This window comes from Gavialis gangeticus, unplaced genomic scaffold (genome assembly GCF_001723915.1).
Source record: "Gavialis gangeticus isolate Ggan-Ray unplaced genomic scaffold, GavGan_comp1, whole genome shotgun sequence".
Taxonomy (NCBI): Eukaryota; Metazoa; Chordata; order Crocodylia; family Gavialidae; genus Gavialis; species Gavialis gangeticus.
This window is the reverse complement of record NW_017729024.1, coordinates 160,855,085-160,876,473: the sequence shown is the minus strand read 5'-3', so window position 1 is coordinate 160,876,473 and position 21,389 is coordinate 160,855,085. Positions and strand designations below refer to the sequence as shown.

Here is a 21,389-nt window from a genome sequence, read left to right as displayed (position 1 = left end):
TTCTTCCCCTCTTGCCCCACCTGCTCCTTCCCCTTTGCCCTGCTCCACCCACACTCTTGCCTACAGTTATTCATCCTCTTCAGACTCATGCTTGCACTCACCTCCGCCATTCACACTTCCATCCACTTTTTCCTAAGACTCCTTCTTTGATTTATTCTCCCACTCTCTTATTCATTCACATGTACACATAGTCAGAAACACTATCTCCCTTTCAGCTAGGAGTCCTATAAAAGGGCTGAGGGCCAGGAAAAGGTGGGCTGCTAAGCAGAAAGTGCTGGGATAACTGAGAGAAGGGGATTTGGCTGGAGGCAAGTAGGAACCTAAAGAATGAGAAGTAGCCAGGGCCAGGGAGGCAAGAAGCAAAGATAGCCACTTGAGTAGGGCATGGGGAGCCATGGCTCTGATGACTGGGTATCGTGAAGGAAAGGACTCATGGGTGGCAGAGAGCTGAGGTCATTTCTCCAGAGGAGACACTGCAGCACAGACTAGACTACAGGGCAGGGAAAATCCAATAATAAAAGACAGAGAGCTGAGCTAAATGGTGAGAGCAGTGTCACACTACCCTAGGGAAGTTATGTTGCTGAGTTTCCATCTCCTAAATCAGGGCTGTTCAACTGTTAAGTGGCTAGGGACTGCATGCCACATGGGCCACATCAGTGGGGGCCACATGTCATGCAGGCTGCACCACTGGGGTCAGCACAGTGGGAAGGCTACACCAGTGGGGCCATATGGTGCCTGGATCACACCAGCATAAGCCATGGCCTCCCCACTCCTAATCCTGCACACTACACCCCATGCACAGGAGCCTTGGCTTCTACCCTCAGGTCCTTGGCCATGGGTTCTCCCACTGCACCACACCACACAGATACCCTGAATTTGTCAAGGGGGCAGGGCCAGAAAAAGGAAGATATAGGAGGGTGGGAGACTCCAAAGACCCCAGGTGCTGCTGCTGCCAGATCAATGTGTAGAAACCCAAGGGGCACAAATTAAGCCCTCTCCAGCTGCATGTAGTTGGACAGCACTGTTCTAAATGAAGTGTGTGTGTGGACAACTGGTCCAGTGCCCCGCGATGAAGCCTCTTTCAGAAAGAGGAACTAAAACAGCCTCACTAAGACTTTAATTAGGACACCTGCTCTTCACTGAATAGCTCCAAGGCCAAAGCATAGATCTGAGGGATTTGCAAGAGTTCTCTGAGCTTTGTTCTAAACACTTACAAGGAAACGGATGTCCTTCCAGGTCACATTTAAAAATCAGTATTACACTTTTGCAGCAGAGCTTAGTGTTCAAAGGCAGGAAGGTATTTTTTTTCCCCTACTAGTCACCAACTCAGTTCTATAATGAGGCCCTGAGGGCATTCATCTCTTTTCTAGACAAAACTCATTCAGCCAGTCTAGGCGTTATTTACTCTGGCATTGTCACTCCTTAAGCAAATATATAAACCAATCCTCTCAAAGGACTGCTTCCTGGGGGCTGGTGCTGGAAGGGGAATGTTATGTATTTTACCTGCCCCATGAAATCAGTGAAGAAAAGCATGTTAGACAGGAAGGCCGTCCATCCAATGAGGTGGCTCACACACAGGCAGCGATAATGGGACGGCATGCTTAAGAGTGCCTTCAGGAGAGACTTAATGGTCATCCGTCTCTGAACCTGAAAAAAAAGCATTTAGCAAAAATGTGTTGCTGCCTTGAAGGTTAACAAGTGATCTGACAGCTGGTAGATTAGGTAATTGTCTCATAAGGTTTAAGAAAAGGATTCAACTCTCCTAAGAAGGAAGAGGCCTTCTTGAACCTGGGGCTCCTACATCTCAGACAAGCAAATTGAGGGGGGATAGGAGGGGGACACCACTTTATTCTCCACCCGTTCTGTGAACAAGCCTCCATTTTTTTCCCCAGCTGAAACGATTTGGCAAGTTCAACCAACATTTGCAAATGATTTGGGAATGATCCAAAACCTATTTTGGAGGAAATTTAGTAAATCACTAAAAGCATTGGCCTGGGTCTCATGAGTGCACAACTCCCATTTGTTTCAGAATTTGGCCCTCAAGTTGTTTTATGCTGATAATACCCCATCCTGGTTGCCATGCTCCAGCTATTTTTTAATAACTCACTTTTCTCTGAACTTGTTTATGCTGTTAGCCAGTCTGGGGATAATCACTGTGTGTTGAGCTTTGAACAGCAGCAAGACTTTTCTCTAGTGAAGTTTTAAATCCTTAAAGGAATTTCAAAATTCAAGTTGCCGACTTTTACCTTGCTAGTGCTGTTTCTTTTGGCATAAATGCTGATTAAATGAGATAAGGCTTTTGTTACATTAAAGTCATAGAAAGAATTAAACACTGCATTATTAATGCAAGTAAAAGTATTGTTGCTTGTACTCTTTGTAATCAAATCATAAACATCATCAGCTAACTAAAGTATACAGCACGCTATTGTAACTATTTGAATATGAGGTTGAGTAGTCAAAAATAGTTGATGTTGACTCTTAAAAGTGGAAATGAAAATATGTATATATAATATAGCATAGACAACACGTATCATATACACTTATACATATGACACAGACACAGTCATATTTTAAAGATGGACATCTACAGTTGTGATCCTAAATCTTTTTAAATTAATGATTATCAACCAAGGTGCCATAGTACCTTGGGGTGCCTTAAGATCCTTTTAGGGGTATGGAGGGGTGTCAGGCAATACTAACACTGTTAGGTGTGCAAACACAATCCGTAAGATTAAATCCAGAGATTTCAAACAGGAATTCATACCGTTAAAAACATTCTAACCTGTTGTGATTTTCTGAATTCTACATAACAGAATAATATCTCTATTATTTTACTGTAGTAAAAAAAAAAGTGAAAACTAAGAGATTATGTTATCCAAGGGATACCTGGAATTTATCCATAGGTGCCTTGAGTCTAAAAAAGGTTAGAAACTACTGCTCTAAATTTAAACTATAGCCTGATTTCCAGAAGTGCTGAGCAACCAGCAGCTCTCAGGAAAATTAATTTGACATTTAATTTGAAGCAAAGAGATTATTTGTGGGGATAAGTGCTACAGAACATTACTAAAGGTTATAGAATGAGGCACGGAGTAATCTGGCAACAAGTGAAAGAACAATTGTACAATCAGTTCAGATGTCTGTTTACATTAAGCTAAATTATACACCACTAATAACCTAGAATTGATTCAGAAGATTCCTAACCCTCACTTTTAGAGTATTTCATCTTAGAAAAAACACACCTTCCTAACAAGATTGGCTAATTCAGTGTCATCTCTTTGTTGCTATTTGCAAAGGGTATAGCAATACAACCTGTTCTCGTTCAGGAAAAGATGTATTTTTAAAGTAATGTACAAGTGTTTCATTAATTCATATTTATTCTGATTTTGTGGATTTAGATATTTTAGCATTTAGTCAAACAATAATATTTAACTACTTTTTCACCCATTCTTCTAGTTTTCACTGTCTGTAATATTTCAATAAGTCAATATTTGATATACCGAATAAATCAATTTAAGCTAAAAGAACTGCAGTTGTGGTCCAAGTCTATCTTTTTTAATGGAGACCAAAACCAATCTGGGTCTTGGTCAGTGCAAATGGTGAGGGCAATTAACATGCAAGAGCATAGTTGTCCAGCTAGAACAAGTATGACCCTGAGCTGCAGATGCTTTTCTCAAAACCATTTATCCAAGGTTGTGATTACAACAAAGTACTTGGGAAGCATAGAATGAGTACTGCACAAGGGACAGCCAGCAGATCTTTGGAAGTACTGGATGAATACATGCCTTTGTGGCAGGTTTTTATACTTAGCCAAGCATACCAGAGAAACAGGAGATGCATAAGCAGGCTGTGAGCCTCAGGGAAAGGGTAGGAGAGAAGAATGGGACAATCTGGAACTCTCTAATGTATTGGGTGCTAGCTCTTGAAGACTGACAGTCCAGTTCTGTTATGCAGCCTTCTTATCTTGCTTTTGGCTGACCTGCTCCCTATTCTTAAGACACGTGTGGGGCTTTTTGAACAGCAGTGACAAAAGGAAGCAGTGGGTATTCGGATTTACAATCATTGTGAAGAAGATGCTCAGGGTGAGCAATGGTGATAAAAAAATGACAGCTACTGCACCTGGGCTGAGGAGATGATGGGGGTTCGTTATGTGAGGACTGGCCTCAGGCAACACTGTAATGTGCTATGTTCCACACTTCTGACCAATTGCTTGCGGGTTACATATTTTCCTTTGCTCATCTGGTCTTCTCTTCTTTCTGGGTTCATCTTCAATTCCAGCCTTGTCCTGTACCTAGCACAATGAAATGCAAGTAGCAATTGTGGGTGCTACTAAAATATAAAGCAAGGCATACTAGATTCTATTTTATGTAGGAGCCTTGTTTTAAGCACCCAGATCTGAACATTTGGGCTGTAGGGTTCAGTTCCTTTCTAAAGAGTTCAACCGGAGATACTTGTACATGATTGCAACAGATCAGAAGTGGAAACAAAGCAAACAGCTCATCGGTTCCTTGCTGATTGTGGAAAACAAACATGTAACAGGAGACCCAGGCCCTTGTTACTTTTAAGAGAGGAGAGCAGCTTACTGCTACAGTAAAGGAAGGCAGGCCGGTCATCACGCCCAAGTGGAAACCCGTGTGTGGCTAGGGAGCCATGTGACAGGAAGGGGTGGGGCTCTGGGGCACACAAACTCAGTGCCTAAGCTCAAGCAAGCAGTCTGGTCCTGTGTGCTGCAGAGAGAGGAGTTCCTCAGAGAGAAGGGCTGTAGGAAGTAGCTTGCCAGACACCTAAGTAAGCCAGAATGAAAGGGCTACAAGGGAGGTATGACTTATGGGGACATTAACCCAGAGTAGAGAGACTTTTCAATTGTAAAATGGCTTGCTTGTGTTTATGTTGCATTTAAGCTGAAGATTAGAGGACTGAGTTGTCATTATGGGGAGGAGATAAGGAGGCCATGGAGGGGTGCCTGATGAGGCACCCTAGCCAGGGTCAGAGACCCAGAGGGCTGAAGGTTGATACAATGAGAGCAACCCACACTGGCATCAACGACCCAGAGGGCTGAAAACTGGTCTGAAGCAAGAATGCAAGTAGGGCCAGGTGCCTAGTCTGGCCCTGAAGAGTACAAGTGTAAGACAGGGCTGGGATGCAGAAGCCAAAGTCCAGGGCAGTGGCCCTGGGTTGAGGGGCACAGCCAGAATAAAGGGTAGACTCCAGGAAGGCTGAGACCTGAACAAAGGTTCAAGGCCTGAGAGCCAGCAGTTGCATTCAGGTGGGGGAGGGCTCTAAATGAACATAAAGTAATAACTGTGAGGCATAGGCACAGCTACAGGGGAGGCCAGAGGCCACAAGTATAGCCTATAAGGTAACACAGGGGCGTGCAAAATGCGGCCCCACGGGCTGGACGTGGCCCACCAGGCCATTCTATCTGGCCCACAAGCCCCCTAAAAAAAAAAAAAAAAAAAAAAAACACTTAGAAAATTAGTATTTATCTGCCCCTGGATGCCTGTCATGTGGCCCTCAATGGTTTGCCGAACTCAGTAAGCAGCCCTCCACCCAAAATAATTGCCTACCCCTGAGCTAACGGGTGCCCTGAGGCACTAAGAAGGCCATAGCTTTGCAAGCAAGCTAAGGAAGTACAGAATGGATGAATGGACTTTAAGGTGGATACAAAACTGGCTAAAGCATTGAGGTCAGAGGGTAGTAATCAATGGCTTGATGTCTAGGTGGCAGCTGGTATCAAGTGTACTGCCCCAGGGGTTGGTTTTGTTCAATATAGTCATCAATGACCTGGAAGACAGCATAGAGTGCACCCTCAGCAAGTCTGCAGAAGATACCAAACTAGGGGGAATAGTAGATATGCCTGACAGTAGGGCTAGGATTCCAAGTAACCTAGATGAATTGGAGGATTGGGCCAAAAGAAATTGCATGAGGTTCAAGAAGGACAAGTGCAAAGTCCTGCACTTAGGATTGAACAATCCGATGCACCAATACAGGCTTGGGACCCAACTGGCTGGGCAGCAGCTTTGTAGAAAAAGGACCTGGGTGTTACAGTGGACAATAAGCTGAATATGAGCCAACAGTGCCCTTGTTGCCAAGAAGGCTAACAGCATACTGGCCTGAATTGGTAGGAGTGTCGCTAACAGGTCACGAGAAGTGATTATTCCCCTCTTCAGCATTGGTGAGGCCACATTTGGAGTACTGTGTTCAGTTCTGGGCCCCCCACTACAGAAAGGACGTGGACAAATTGGAAAGGGTCAAAACAGAGAGTGACAGAAATGGTGAGGAGGCTGGCGGACATGACTTATGAGAAAAGACTGAAGAAACTAGGCTTACTTAGTCTAGACAAGAGGAAACAGTTGGGATTTAATAGCAGCCTTCAACTACCCAAAGGGGGATTTGAAAGAGGATGAAGCTAGACTGTTCTCAGTGATGACAGATGACAGAACAAGGAGCAACAGTCTCAATTTGCAGTAAGGGAAGCTTAGAGTATTGGGAAGAATTCTCACTAGGAAGATGGTAAAACACTGGAACAGGTTACCCAGAGAGGTTGTGGAGTCTCCATCATTGGAGGTTTTTAAGGCCTGGCTAGACAAAGGTTTGGCTGGGATGATCTAGCTGAGGATGGTCCTGCTTTGAGCAGTGAGTTGGACTAGATGTCCTGAGGTCCCTTCCAACCCTAACTTTTTATGATTCTATGAACTTGGTGCTCAAGGGGCAAGACTGGGGTCAGCTTGGTATGAGAGGTGCCAACTGGCTAAATTGAACTAGGGCTCATTCTGGGACTGTGGGACAGCCTTTAACACCATAATAATTCTGGCAAGGCGCAACAGGTACAGAAGAGGGAGGGTAATCTAAGGAGCCAGAGTGGGAGCAGGAGTCATGTAGCTAACAGGGAGCATCATAGTTGCCCCTGGGGCACAGTCCTGCTACACATGTTTGTCTGCAAAATCAAATACTAATGTACATTAAGGCTGTGCAAAATTTTGACTGCTGTTTTGTTTTGACATTGTTTCGACTCATTTCAAGGTCTAAACAGCAAAATCTAAACAAGACAAAGGCCATTGAAATAGCCTCGAAACAAGACTAGGCTAGCCAAAACGCTTCAACCATAGCACTGGGGACGGGAAGTCAGTCCAGGTGAGCTGCCTCGCCATCCCCCGCACTAGATTGCACCAGGGGTGGGGAAGCAGCTATCTGGGAAGTCAGCCTAGCTGAGCTGCCTTCTGGGGCCTGGCTGGGGTTGAGAACTCAGCCCAGCTGGGCTGAGTTCCTTTCCCCAGCCCCATGGTCTGTCAAAACAGCCTCAGTGTTTTGATAAAGCAAAACAGTGAGGCTGTTTCAACTTGAAGTTATATTCGATACGAAATACTGTTCCATCCAGACTTCAAAACTGAAGTCTGGATGGAACAGTGCCATTTCACACAGCCCTAGCAAACATGCAGTCAGAATTCTACACAATTCAAGTTGAACCAAACAGCAAATATAGAAGACTCTGTTTAGGATGAAATCCAAGTATTTTTCAGAGGGAATCGGCTCAAGTCATTTTCCAACTTACCATGAATCTAAAACTGTCAACAGCACAAAGTATACGCACCCATTTCCAATCCTTTAGTACTTGCTACTATACAAGAACTTTGCTAGAGCCATACTGCAAGCAATGGTTCCAAAGCACTTGCCTCTGGTGTACAAGTGAGCAGCATTTAGAACAAAATTAGTAATGTCAAGACTTATTTGACCTTACTCTGAGTACTGCAGTCATGTTCACTACAGCAGTGAACCACAAGAGTTTTCCATAAGTATCTGACTATATAAGGGCCACTGACTTGAATGGCAGCTGTGCAGACATACCAGAAGGTAGTTCTGGGTCTAGCACTTCCTACCCTATGTGATGTTAGACCCTGAAAGGCTTCAGTTGAAACTGTACCTTCCAGTGGAAAATTTCCATAGGAGCTGCAGCAGGAGTTCAGGACACTATAATGCACTGTGGTACTATGGAAGGTAGCAAGATGTGGGATTTGATTCTTGTTGGGTGGCCCACAAAAGCTGTCCAGTATTAAAATCCATGCAAGCTACTTACACCATCAATAGAGACAACGAAAGTCACTTCTAAAACAGCTGGTAATATTTCTTTATGCCAAGCTGCTCTTCTCTGCATTTAGAAATTATTCACTGTCAAATCTTCTCCCATTTGGCTGTTGAAATTCTGTTCCATAATTATTTACATCTGTTGTCAAATTAACAATTTTAATCCAGAAAGCTGAGTGCCTGAAAATAGAGGCTAAGACTGGAAACACTCAGGCAGATTTAACCAAAGCAGTTGCTCTTGCTCTTGGAATATGCTTTGTGTTTCTCATCTACGGATCTCATCTAAAAGTGATAAACTGTTATAACCCCATGCAAGGACACTCAGGGAGAGTAGCTAACAAACCTGTTCAAGTTCATTATATAACCAGTCAGAAGAGGAGTTTAGGATGAAAAACCAAGTTCTGCTGAATCCAAATTACTGTCTCTGACTAACTTGGAGCTTTAGCTTTTACAAATTCTGCTGCTTATAAACTGAAATAGTTATCTTCCATGGGACTATTCTGGAGCACCTGGATTAGACATTGGGGTCAGAATTTATGTCTGTTTGAGATAAAAACTAAATGCACAGAACATTTTTGGGGGAGTGAAGGAGAGAGACACCCCCTAATCCTGCAAAACAGCCAGCCATCAGTCGGTTGCAGCTCTGCCCTGGAATGTGAGGGACCCTCGTACGTATCTTTGCTCTACTCAATTCATAGCAGAGACTTGAATCTGAGTCTCCTTCAAGCCCAGGATTATGGACACAGCAGGCTCTAGAGCAGGGGTGGGCAAAATATGGCCCATGGGCCACATCAGGCCCACCAAGGGATCTTATCCAGCCTGTGGCAGGTCCCTTGGCCCCACCCACCTCAGGCACAGGAGCAGCCTGGGCTGTGCTGTGTGTAGTTGGTGAGATGCTGTGGGTGTGAGGGGGTTGTGCTGAGCCAGCAGTGGCTGAGGGGCTGGGGTACTGACCCAGCCTGCAACAGCTCACCAGAACTCCATAAGTGGTCCTCCAGCCCAAATAATTGCCTCCCCCCACTCTAGAGTTAGTCTCACTCACGCGCTCACTTGCATAATCTTGATTAGATAGATGGATCTAGATACTGATATCAATATCTACATATCTTGTGATCTGCTGTATGCGCTCCAAAACTTGCATACCCTCACTTGGTACTTAACCTTTTGCACCTGGATACCTGTTTGTGCTATTCCCTGACTTGTGCCCTAAAAGATTAAATGTAAGGGGCCAGAAGGGTCATAAATCTTTGTCAGTGGTGAGATCTGCATGTGTCACTAGTCCTCCTTCCCCTAGTTTTTTCACTTGAAAGGCACACGCAGACTGTGGGAGAAGGTTGTGTGGTGGTCACCAGGAGGGTGGCACTCGCTGACCTGGGCAGAAGCCAGCAATGGATGGCCCACAGCCTAAGGAGAGGCGAGACATGAGTCTGGCTGGGGTGCGCTGTCTTTCACGTCTCAGGGTGGCTGCTGCAGGGGTTGGTGTACGGAGGTTGTGCACTTGCCACTGCCCCGGAAGTGCTACTTGGGGTTCCTGCTGCTCCATTGCTTCAGGGTGGCACTGAAATGCACCACCTGCTGTGGCTCCAGAAGTGCCACTAGGGTCTCCACTGCCTCTCGGGATCAGCATTGGGAGCTGCTGCTGCTGCTCTGGAAGGATCCAGCAGTCCTTCCAGTAACTCCCCAGTGGTGGAGGGATTCAGATAAAGACTACACCCAGAAAACCCTGAGATGTCCGATATACAAGGGGATCAATGTTTAGGGTATTTGGTATCTTAAAGTGGTTAACATTTGGGGCAATTAATATTTGTGGCATTTTGGATTGTAGATATTTAATACATGGAAAAAAAATGATGTTTAGGGTATTTAATAGCTGGGATGCTTTATAGCTGTGGTGTATGATATGGTTCTATGATAAGGTTTAGTTATTTTCATTTCCATTTAATAAACGCCTGTATCTTGCTTGTTACAAAATTCCTTGCAAATGGGGACATTGTTCATTCAGGACCCCCAATAAAGGTTGATCTTCCCAGGCTTCTGGATGGGGGCTTAAGTCAACCTTCCTCCCAAGTTTGAACCTGGCCTTAGTACTGCCGTCAGGGTGGGTTGTACAAAAATAATGAAACATTAAGAAGGAGGGGGAGAGAGAGAGAGAGATACTGATTCTGTTGTCTGGAGGTTGATATGGTTGCACAGAAAATTCCAGTTTCAGTGAACTGGCATTCTCCAATACAAATGTCTTGTTTAAAAATCCCAGCCCCATAAAGCCTCGTGACACAGAACATTAACTGCTATAAAATGATTACTGTATTTACCTCAGTATGTGGCGTTTCAGTGGATTTTCCCAAATCAGGCAAGGTCCTTATTTCAGCATATCCTGATTCTAAGTAACTATTCTTGACTTTCACAATGGAACCATATTCGTAGGGCTCATCCACCTTCAGCAATAACTTGGTTTCTGCATTGGCATCTCTGAGAGGGGCTTCAGGGATACTGCTCAAATGTACAGTAAGACAGATGAGGAAAACTAAAGCAGCAATGAAGAATATCACTTGGAATTCTGATCCCAAAAATCTTCCTAGTATAGTATGTGCCCAGTCTATAGCACCTGTAAGGTAACCCAGGGCTCCTCCAAGACCTAGAAGGAGAGAGAGAAATCTGTTTATAGACTTATAAAACAATGGTTATTCAATTATTTTTATTGAGATGTTAAGGCACAGCATCACATAAAACTTAATGTTTGGCTAACCATGGATATTGATACTGACCAAATCATGTCATTAAAAAAATCTCCTCAAATGCTATTGTTAATCTCTCTCAAATGAATGAGAGTTTCTAAAATAGTGCAGTTAAAAATGAGTTGATTTAACGTTCATAAAAAATGTCAGATTGACAAAATCCTCCCAGAAACAGTACAACAAAGTAAGCATCCTGGCTGCTCCCCGGTTTGGACGGATCGTTCTGGTGGGCTGAGATTGGAGTGCAAGGATTAAATGGGCCGTGGAGAGAGAATACCAGACTGAGAAGGCCACAAAGTACTGACTCCAAGTGTGGTCTCTGTGATGTGGACACTTGTTAATGAGGGGCTAAAGTAAGACTATTTGGCGACATGTCAGCCATCATACAGAAAACGGGATCTGCATATAATCTGAGTTGGCTGTAAAAAGCATTGTACCTATGACATTTCCAATGAGTGAGTTGCTAAAAAGCAGATTGCTCCCTAGCACTACCAGACTTGAATTGGACTGCCACTCAGCTAGTCATACTTACCAGCACACCAGTTAAAATAAAGAATATTACTGGTATCTGCTTCTAAATGTGCCATGGGATGCAGGCACTGAGTTTAGTTTGAATTTTTCTTTCAATAGATACCAACACTGTATGTAAATAACCTGCACTGGCCAAGGGCAGGGCTTAAAAAGCCTGAACTTTTCTTCTGAGGCTAAGGTAGATGCATCCAGCCCTACTGAACCCAACTGGAGTTTTGCCGAGGACCTCCACTGAGCCAGGCATTCACCAGCTATGGAGAAAGAACTAGAAACTAAACTAACTCCAAGCAACAAGTCACTGGATTTTCAGCAGTAAGACCTTCAGTTTAAACCCAACAAAATGGTTGGTGGTGTTATTCATCCTTCTCTAAGAGGCTTCTACCTGCAAATTTAATTGCATTGAACGGGGGATACAAATATTCTGCATCTCACCCTCCCAAACCCCCGTTCCACTTCTGTCTTGCATCTTCTATTTCCAGCTCCAGCCCAGAAGTGTTTTTCTAGTGAGTGAATGGCATTCTGGGAAAATTAATTCGGTCAAGCAGCAGCAGCTGGAGTTCACTGCTGCTTGAGGGAGATGTAAAGAAAGGAAGGTTTTTTGCCCATGTGACATGCAAGTTTGTGGCCAACTCCAGCTGCTGCCCCTGTATGCCGTCTACTGCTGGACCTCCAGAGCCACAGCTCAGGAAAGACTGTGCAGGGGGAGGGGAGCATGCGCAAGGCACAGTCTTGACCAGTTACACCTCCATGTAAACGTTAATGGATTTAGCCTCAACACTATAGTAAGGGTGGAGAAAAACAAAGGACAAAGATGTGACCCAGAAATAGAACTTATGTCTCTTTATACCCAGGTTTGTGCTTTCATCCCAAGCTCATCCTTCAGGCATGGCTGCTAAATAACCACCCTTACCATGGCTGATGAATTTGTCAGCTCATGTATTATTTTTCCCCACATTATTGTCAGGATGGTGACTTGAGACTCTGCTCTTCTCTGTTCACAAACCTGAACTCAGCTGTTTGCTAAAGGCCCTACACTTAAGTTCAGTTTTCTGCTCTTTAAAATAATTATTCTCTTCCAAAACATATTTAGCTCTGCTCTTGCACTGGAATCTAGCCACCAACAGGGTAGGGGAGCACATTAGGGCCCTTCTGTGTATCTGTACCTCTACTCTTTGCTGGATGGACTCGGGTCTGCTGCATGCGACTGCATTTCTAGGGATATAATAACACGAGGGGGAAAATGCTAGTTCATAGTCTATTCACTCTAATCTTTGCCTTGTGTACTGGGAGAGAAAAAATATGTTTTCATTCCACCACCTCTCCCCCTCCACCCCCTAAAAAAAGTACGAAACAAAAAAGTTAAACCCCAAATTTACCTACTTACTGATCTGTTCTTCCAGCATGTGAATTTGATACTGTTTAATGACCATTCTATTTTTTCATTCTTTATCTAATCCTTCGTCGTGTTTTAATTAACAACTTTGTCTGCAGCTCAAAGGAGCTAGTTTTAATCATACTTTATTTCCTTTACAATAAAGAATGTCTGTCTTGCTCCTCTCAATCCAAATCCTAGATGAGATGAGCACAGCTATATTCATTTGCGTGATAGATTTTTAATTCCTCATGGGCGATTGGTTTGACAAGGTATTACATTTTATATTGTATCTGGCCCTACTAGCAAAAATTACTTCTGCAAATCCCAATCTTGAGAAATCCTGTTTATGAACAAGTCTGGAGAGATTTAGTTCTACCGTCTTTTAACTAAACTGAAGAAAAAAGAAAAAAAAAAATGACTTCACTAAAAAATAAAAAGCCAAGATGCTTAGAGACCACTTCTATAAAATAAGGAAGCATTTAAATTCCTGTACTTTCATATGGCGGTAATCCATTCTGGAACAATGTGGGGGGAATAGGTTTGCATTTCCTCTTGTGGCTGAACATATCCCAAATATTGACATCTTTTCCCCTTGCTTTTGTCTTTGGGTTACAATCTTGCGCACACAGTTTCTGAGACAGCCAAGTGAGTGAGTCACCATGTATAATTCATATTAGTCATACACTTCTAATAAAAGGCATCACAGATCGGGACTTCATGACTTATACAAAATATATAAGGCAGTAATCTAATAAGTGTTTAGAAAACCTAAGTAAGACCAACTAAAACCTTGATTTTAATTTTTTTTAAGTACCCAAAACAAGCAAAAGCAAAAATTCCTTTCTAGCCTCACAACCCAAACACTTGAATAGAAAGGGAGAATATAAACAAAACTGAAGTGTCCAACACTTATTTTCAGATAGCAGATAGGCAAAGTTTCCTCCACAAGTAGTGGTAAGTTGAGAATGGTATCTGTCCCTGGCAAAATCAAGGGTAATGCTGCTGACTTCAGGAGAGTCTGGACTTGTCCTCATTTTTAAAATCTCTCTCCCTTTTGTAAGCAATGTAGTGTTACCACCAGAACAGAAAAGTGTGTCTGCACATAGCCCCAGTCCTGCCAGCTGATACGCACATACCTGGATCCCCGTTAACTCCAGTGTGGCTCTACAGTTACAACTACATGTGGAGGCCTCAGGGCTGAGAACAATTTCTGCCCAGTTGTCTCTGCCATCATTGCTGAAAATGGGAAGCATCTGGGCTGACATGATAAGCATATGGTTTGCCTAGTAGCCATGTGACCTTATTTTCATCTTTGTCTTGTTTTCCTTCATTTACTCCTTTGTATGATTGTGACCCTCCTCCTTATATGTTGCATTTAAATCGCATGCCTGCAGCATTTTGCCAAAGGGAGTGATCTTTTGCTAATTCTGAGAAGTGCTTAGAACACTTCCCGCCATATGAAACTCACATCACACCTCAGTAACCTGGGCTTTCAGCCCTCTATTAATACACCAGCCACTGGCCCCTCTCTGGGCAATTAGCTCTTCCATTTACACAACAGGGGCTAGCCCTTGTGCTTGCCTTCAAGCTTACTCAGAGTTTGGCCCTATTCGGCGCACACCCCTGGCACTGCCCTTCAGGCCTACTCCCTGTTCAGCCCTATTCAGTCCCCTCTCATGCACAGCCCTTTAGGCCTGTTCCCATTTCAACCCTACTATGTGCAGGGCCCTTCTGCTGTCTCTACTAAACTTCATAATTGTGGGCTCCATGCCCTATTCTCCTTCAGGAGTCTCAAACATTACCCCTACAAGGGGAGAAAGTACTACTGTGCTCGGCCATTGGGCTAATGTTCCTGGCCAATGCACCACTGTAACGGGGCAAGCTCAGGACCAGATCTTTTGCTAGCTGCCCACCTGTCTCTATGGCCAATCAGCCCAGTCTCGTCTGCCACAGCTTTATATCAACAGTTTACAGAAACAACAATGTGGGAGACTGCCTATTACAGCCCCAATGCCAGGGAGCACTATCTGCAGCTCCAGCCTCTCCTATACTGCAGCTCATGCCTTGCAGATGGCATCTCAGTTCTTAACATCTCCAGCCCCACACTGGGCCCATAACACTCCAGTCTGGACCTTAACCAAAACCCTCCTATCAGGCGGCCTACTCCACCCTCATTTGGGGCTGACAAGCTCCCTGTACTCTTCCCCCTCTCAGGCATGGCCCTCCAGGACTTTTAGCCACAGGCCCTGGCCTCACCTTCAAGGCCAGTTGGAATCCCAGACCCTCAGCTCTGGGCATCCCTCATGGTGGGCCCCTGGCCCTTTCAATCCTTCTGGTCCAGGCCCCAGCATTGACCAGTTGAAGGTGCCTCAAGTCTGGCTTCTTACGCATCTAGCCCACTCTCTCTTATGGGTCTACCTTCTCAGCCCTACCATGGGGTTACCCACCCAGTTGTGGGAGCTGTGGTAATTAAGGTTCCCTGACCTGCCTTTCACCAGGTAGTAACTGGCCTGACATTTCCTGGGGACTCCTGCACTACCAGGAGCCCCACCAGGCCACCCATCCCCAGCAGGATGCAATTCTAGGTCATGCCCAGGACCAAGAGCCTCCTCGCCATCCCCATAAGCTCTTGCCCTTACCTCCAGGGTTGTTCCTGCTGCAGCTCAGCTAGGCAATGTTTTTGCCTGGACTGGCAGCAACAGACTGCAGCCTTTATACAATAGGTTCTTAAAATGGCTGCTGCCATTAGGCTCTTGCTGGATGCCTGACCCAGCCCTTAAAGTGGCAGGCACCAACAGTGCCCTGCCACAATAGGGAACGTGATTCGGCACAGCTTCATCCTCTTAGCCAGAACCGACCCAGAATTTATGTTCTATTTGCCTATGGCTAGTGGGCCATGAAATCAGTATACGTGGAGTCATGTAACCTCTCACCTTGTCTGTTCCCGTTATTGGCTTCATACCTTGGCCTATCGAGGGCTGTGTGGACATCCCTTTCATAGTCTCAGGAGTACAGGCAAACTTACATGACTCTTGCCTACCCTTGTCAACATGGAGATTAATGGTTTAGAGCCTTTCACAATATACAGGGTGTTTATAAAGTCCTTGTGTAACATTAAACTTTAATAACTTTGGATATACACATCATGGAAGCAACTGTACATTTTTTAAAATGTACAGTTTACATGCCTTGTGATTTTTTCCTCAAAGTAAAAGTTAACACAAGGCTGGAAAAATCACTTTATTCTATTTTAGAGAGAGGGGTGAGCAAGTTTTGTCTACTTTCCCTTCATGTAATCCAACCTTTTTTTTTTTATTATAAATTTGACAGAAGCTTTCTGCAGCAGAACCCCTGCAGTTACAGTCACAAGAGTAATGCCTCTGTAAGGAAACCCAGCAATAAAACACTCGTGACTGGGGCACAAGATCAGATGATCAGTTCACTGAAGACGATCAAAAGTGCAGTGAAAGAGAAAAGTTCAGGCGGTTTCCTTCATCACACCCAGAGACAGTGAAAGAGGGAGGGTTGACGTACCTGTGAGGAAGGCATGGTAATGAAGACCCTTCTCTTTATCCTGATGAGAGCAAACATCAAATAAATAAGCTTTGATGGGGCCATCAATAAAGTCAGCTGCAAAATCAAAGAGTACCACACCCAGCATGGTAATGACTATGGCCCAGGTCCGTTGTTGCTGGCCTCTCTTGGTGATCAGAGCTGCCAGAGGAAGAACAAACTTATTACAACCGCCTCCTGTTTTGCAGTAGTTTGCTATAGAGACTAAATGCAACAGGGTAATTATCTGGAACATGACATTTTACTACTCCCCAAGTGTCTCCACATACCATCCTTACATGGGCACACAAGGTTCAGCGTATGCTGGCACCAAGGAATGTTAAAAGCACAGAAAACATTGGTATGGAGACATGTATTTTTCTCCAGAATCACTTGTTGTAATAGCAAAATAGCACTACATTGAGACAGCTGAACTTCAGTATTACAACTTCAGCTGTAATATTCACAGCCTTTACAAATTTATTCCTATTCAGCTTTGCACAACATTCAAAATGCAAAACAGTCACCAGGAGTTAGTTACTATTTATTATCCTGCATCATAAAAGAGTGATGAATTAAACACGTGAATAATTAAAGTAATTCGCTTGAATGCCAAGTCCTGTTTGAGATGTTTGTTGAGGGGTGAAACCAACACATTCATTTTGCAGATGGTCAGATTTGAAGTGAATCATGAACATAAGACCTATCATCAATCTTCGTAAGTCATGTTTTAGCTATTTAAAACCTCTCTGGGTCTGGCTATTACAACTTTTATGAATGTAGCAGGCAAGCACACAGACACACAATACATTGTATTCACATGCACAGAGCGTACGGAACAAGCTGGCAACAGGCAGGGTTACCATTGAACCTGCATAAGGAACAGATCATTCCTCCATTTGTTCGGTGCAATCAAGATATGTAATGTGCTGTCTCCATTCCTAACCTTCAATTAAGGACAGAAAATCCTCTTTTCTTCCCACTGCAAAAAGCCAGATGAGCTTTGCCAGCTCGCTCAGGTCACTCACCTGAGATCACCATATCCCCATTAAGGTACAGAGCCATGCCCAGGAGCATCATGACGCCCAGAGCCAGAATGTAAGGTCGCCGCTTTCCCCAGCCCGAAGTGCAGTGGTCACTGGCTGATCCCACCACAGGCTGCAGCACAAAGCCCAGGATGGGACTGATGAGCCACACCAGGCTGTAGAGGTGCTTGGGGAGCCCCACACTGAGCAACACCGGAGTAACAAAGGCAGCCTCCACCGCATAGCAGAACTCCCGGCCAAACATGGCCATGCTGTGCATAACCAGCCTGCCTGTGGGCTTCTTGACAGGCTCCACTGATCCAAAGGCATCTTCCCCAGCTAAGACAGAGTCTTCCTTCTCTCTGATGCCGTCCCTCATGGCATTGTCCGCCTCTGGTGGTGGTAGAAGCACCTCACTGAAATTCTGCTTGGTTAAAGGCATTTGGCAGGCTAAGCTTAAAGTTCCTATAAAGGGCAGTGAAAAAGTTTTCTCTCTCTCCTCTGGTTGACATGGATTCCAGCTCCCGTGCAGAGAGGGGTAGGTCTGGGCTGGAGGAGGGGCTCGCATACTTTCATGGCGCTCTGATCACAAGTTATGAAGGGAGGGGGTGGGGAAGTGCATGTTAGGATTAGCAACTCCTGGCTGTCTGGAGAGCTCCCAGCTAGCCATGACTAGAGGGCTGTGTTTTAGAGGGAAAACGCATATAATGGGCACACATGTCTCAGGGGCCGGGCAAAGGGTTAGCACAAAACAAAGCCATTACTGTTGTGACAAGACAATGATGATACTAAATACTTGGACCCACATCTTTCCATTCAGCATAAAGCCTGTGTACTTGGTTGGGACTCCCTAGGATGTGGGAAAGAAAAAATCCTTCCTGCTAAGTTGCTAAAAGGCTTTAGAGTCCCTCTCACTACTACTTAAGCTCATACAGCCCTACACTGAGCCCTACAGAGGCCCATGAAGGGGAGACTCCCCAGTGCATGTCAGTCATCCCTACAAGTACCATAAGACAAGCAGCTGCTGCAGAACAGAGCTCCACAATGTCCTACACGGTCTTCCCCAAATCCCACGCTCCAGCAGCTATAAATGATGTGCACGGACTCTGTGGCTTGAGGAACTTCACACCCAGAGAAGAGGAAGCAGAAATCACATGTTGACAAAATATTTCAAAGTACTTTACAAGCGTAAACAAATTAACCCTCCTGTTGACCCCACAGAAAATGAATTGCTACTTCATAAGGGGAGGCTCAGAAAGTTGTGTGACGTGCCCCAAATGGCAAAGCTAAGAAACAGAGCCCAGCCTTTGACTCTAAGTCAAGCATGAAGTCATGTTACCTAAAGAGAAAAAAAAGATTGTATTTTAAAAGTTTCCTTCCCTGTTATTGAGCAGAGCTCAGTAAACTGAGAGGAGATGTTATTTGTGATATTTGCGTCCATCCTGCATGTAATCAAGCTAACCTCCTGGGGATAAGGACCACACTTCCTGTGCCCGGTACAGTAAAGGGCATGCAGATAATTTGAAGGAACCGTGCCAGATTGAAAATTCACACTTCCATCTGAATACTTTGCACATACTACTGTTGCAAGTAAGATAACTAGAACTGAAAGAGCTATCTAAAGCCTAGATTAAACTCACCTGTTTCAGGAAAAAATGTCACTAACTATAAATTAGGTCAGTACAGATAACAAACAAACAAATTATACCCTGTGTGTCAGAAGAAAATGGGAATGGCTCCTCAGTGCAGCTCTCTAGAGAAAACTGAGGTCCCAAAATGTTGTTTCTACTTGGTGTCTGAAGATTTGGTAAGATGTTTGAAAAGTATAACCAGTGCAAAAGAGCCTGGCAAACTTCTGCTACAGTATGACTGAGGGTTCCTTTTGCATGTTTGGTGCAGTACTTGATACAGGCAAATATGCTGCTGTTTCTGAAAAATCAAAATGAAACACCTTCAGAAGCTCTTCATCTTCTCAAACACAATCTAAAGTAGAACATTTTGCAGGAAAGGTAACCCATCTAATATGAATATTTTTTTTTTTTCAGTGGAAAGCTCTGCTTGATATATCATGCCCTCAAGTTAGCTACCTGTTTTACCAACCTCTAAAATCAAGTCAGGGAACAATTCTCGGAGCTGAGCAAAAGGAACCAATGTGTTGTTATTTGATAATGGATATGGATTAGGATGATGTGAAACCCCTTTTTCCCAGATGTGCACATGCACAAGAGGTAGGAGTGCTATAGGGTTGTCATCCTCCAGGGCCTCAAGACACCCCCTACCACAGGGGTTTTCAACCTTTTTTAACAAGTGTACCCCTTCTGCCTGAAAGTTTCAGCTCATGTACCCCTTTATATTTTTTTCTTATTACTTTCCAGCGGGGACAGCAGATAGAGGCCCTGGTGGTGAGGGTGAGGGTGGGAGTGAGGCTGGGGCCGGAGTTGAGGCAGGCGCTACACAGCTGGGGCAGGGTGTGGGATGGAGCCGTGAGAGCGGTTTGTCTGGAGGGCATGGGGGGGCAGCTCCCACCACAGTTTGCACCCCAGCAGAGGCCCGGAGGGCCCGTGACCCCCCCAGATCTGTGCACAGGGCAGAGGCAGTTGCTGCTACAGGCTGGACTCTGCACCCCGCTGCTGCTGCCCCAAGAGCCGTGCAATGCCATGTGCCTGCTGCTACTGAGCAGGCAGGGGACAGACACATACACACATGCAGATGCAGACATACAAAAGGACACACACTCCCCCAGGTGGTAAGTGTGTGTGGAGGGAAGGGGCGGGGTGGAGAAAAGAGAAGGGTCTGGGTGTGAAAATACATCTGCAAACACCATTTCAAGCCAATCAGAGACACTGAACTGACTGGGAAGTTTAAAGGAATTTCGCCCCAGTCCTGAAAGGATAAAAACGAAGTTCAGCTGCACTGTACGTTAGACAACCGAATAAGCTGAAGTCTGTTTCATCCAGGCCCTAGCTAAATGCGTTTCTGATGTAACAGACTGCCAGTGTGGGCTCACCAGATTGGCTTGAGATACTTTCCCTGGGCTAGAAACGGTGCCGGTGAACTCAGAGCGACCCCAAGGGTGGAGCGGGGAGCCCTGCCCTGTGGAGAAGGAGAAGCCAATCGAAAGAGGGGGCTTTCAATCCCCTCATTCGCATGGAGGGGGGATGGCCGGGGTTGGGGGGCCCGCCACCCCAAGCCGTGGTTGGCCAGTTTGCAAGCCAGGGGGGGACTGCCGGAGGGGATAAAAGCAGCAGCCGAACTGGCCTGGGGGCTGCTGACAGTGACTTTGGGGAACGACGCAGGAGGCCTAAGAAGAGTTGGGGTGAGCTGATCCAGCAGAGGAAGCAGGGAGACCCCTCTGAAGAGCCTCGAAGGCCCTGGGAGAAGAAGACAGCAGCAGTCGGCCGTGCCACCAGCTCTGCAGAGGAGGGGGAGCCGTGGCCAGGGCTTGGGGCAGAGAGCTGGTGCCCCAAGACCCCATCGCAGTGGGCTGGACATGCCAGGCATCCCGGAGGCCAGGGGTGGCAGTCGGCCCCCCACTCCACTGCGGAGAAGAGGCAGCGGCCAGAAGCGTAGGCGGCATCCTTATCCGGAGCAGGGAGCTGGGCCGGTGAGTTAAGGAAACCCCTCACCTTCCCTGCAGGACAGCAGCAGGCAAGGCACTGGGATCCTGAGGAGCAGCAGAGTGCCAGGACAAGGGTCCCTGGAAGCTCGGGGCACAGGCTGGCACTCGGAGCGGGATTGGTGAGCCGCGAGGTGTGTGGGGCACCCGGCCAGTCATCTGGAGCAGGGGTTTGGAGCAATGACCCCTGGGAGCTGCCTGTGCTGCTGACCCTCTGCCACTGACTGCCCCAGAGGGAACTCAGTCCTGTCCCTTATTCTGCAGCTGATTGTCATTGGATGGAGTCCCTGAGCTTTGTGCTTGGGTCATGCTGATTGCTGCAGGAGCCTACTCTGTTGCTTGTTGCTTGCCTTTTTCATTGCCACGGAGGGTCACCCTCTTTGAGGGATTGGGGTTTGATACAATTTGATTGCTGCAGACCAGAAGAGCTTAACCTGTTGCAGTCTGTTGCTTATTGGGAAGCCTGTTGGAGCTGC

General features: G+C 45.6%; 1 protein-coding gene across 2 annotated transcripts in view; it reads right to left on the bottom strand.

The window, feature by feature from the left end:
- SLC45A2 (solute carrier family 45 member 2) overlaps positions 1–17,841 on the bottom strand; it is a 39,375-nt gene extending 21,534 nt beyond the window's left edge. The window contains exons 1-4 of one of the 2 annotated variants that reach the window (XM_019517986.1): positions 17,301–17,840; positions 16,255–16,434; positions 10,392–10,714; positions 1,504–1,647 (exon numbers count right to left, since the gene is read on the bottom strand). In XM_019517986.1, coding sequence (XP_019373531.1) covers positions 1,504–1,647; positions 10,392–10,714; positions 16,255–16,434; positions 17,301–17,739 — 1,086 coding nt within the window. In that variant the 5' untranslated portion in view covers positions 17,740–17,840. Of the gene's footprint in view, positions 1–1,503; positions 1,648–10,391; positions 10,715–16,254; positions 16,435–17,300 lie in introns of both variants that reach the window. The other variant, XM_019517987.1, reaches the window with a different exon arrangement.
- Between the last annotated feature and the right edge of the window lie 3,548 nt (positions 17,842–21,389).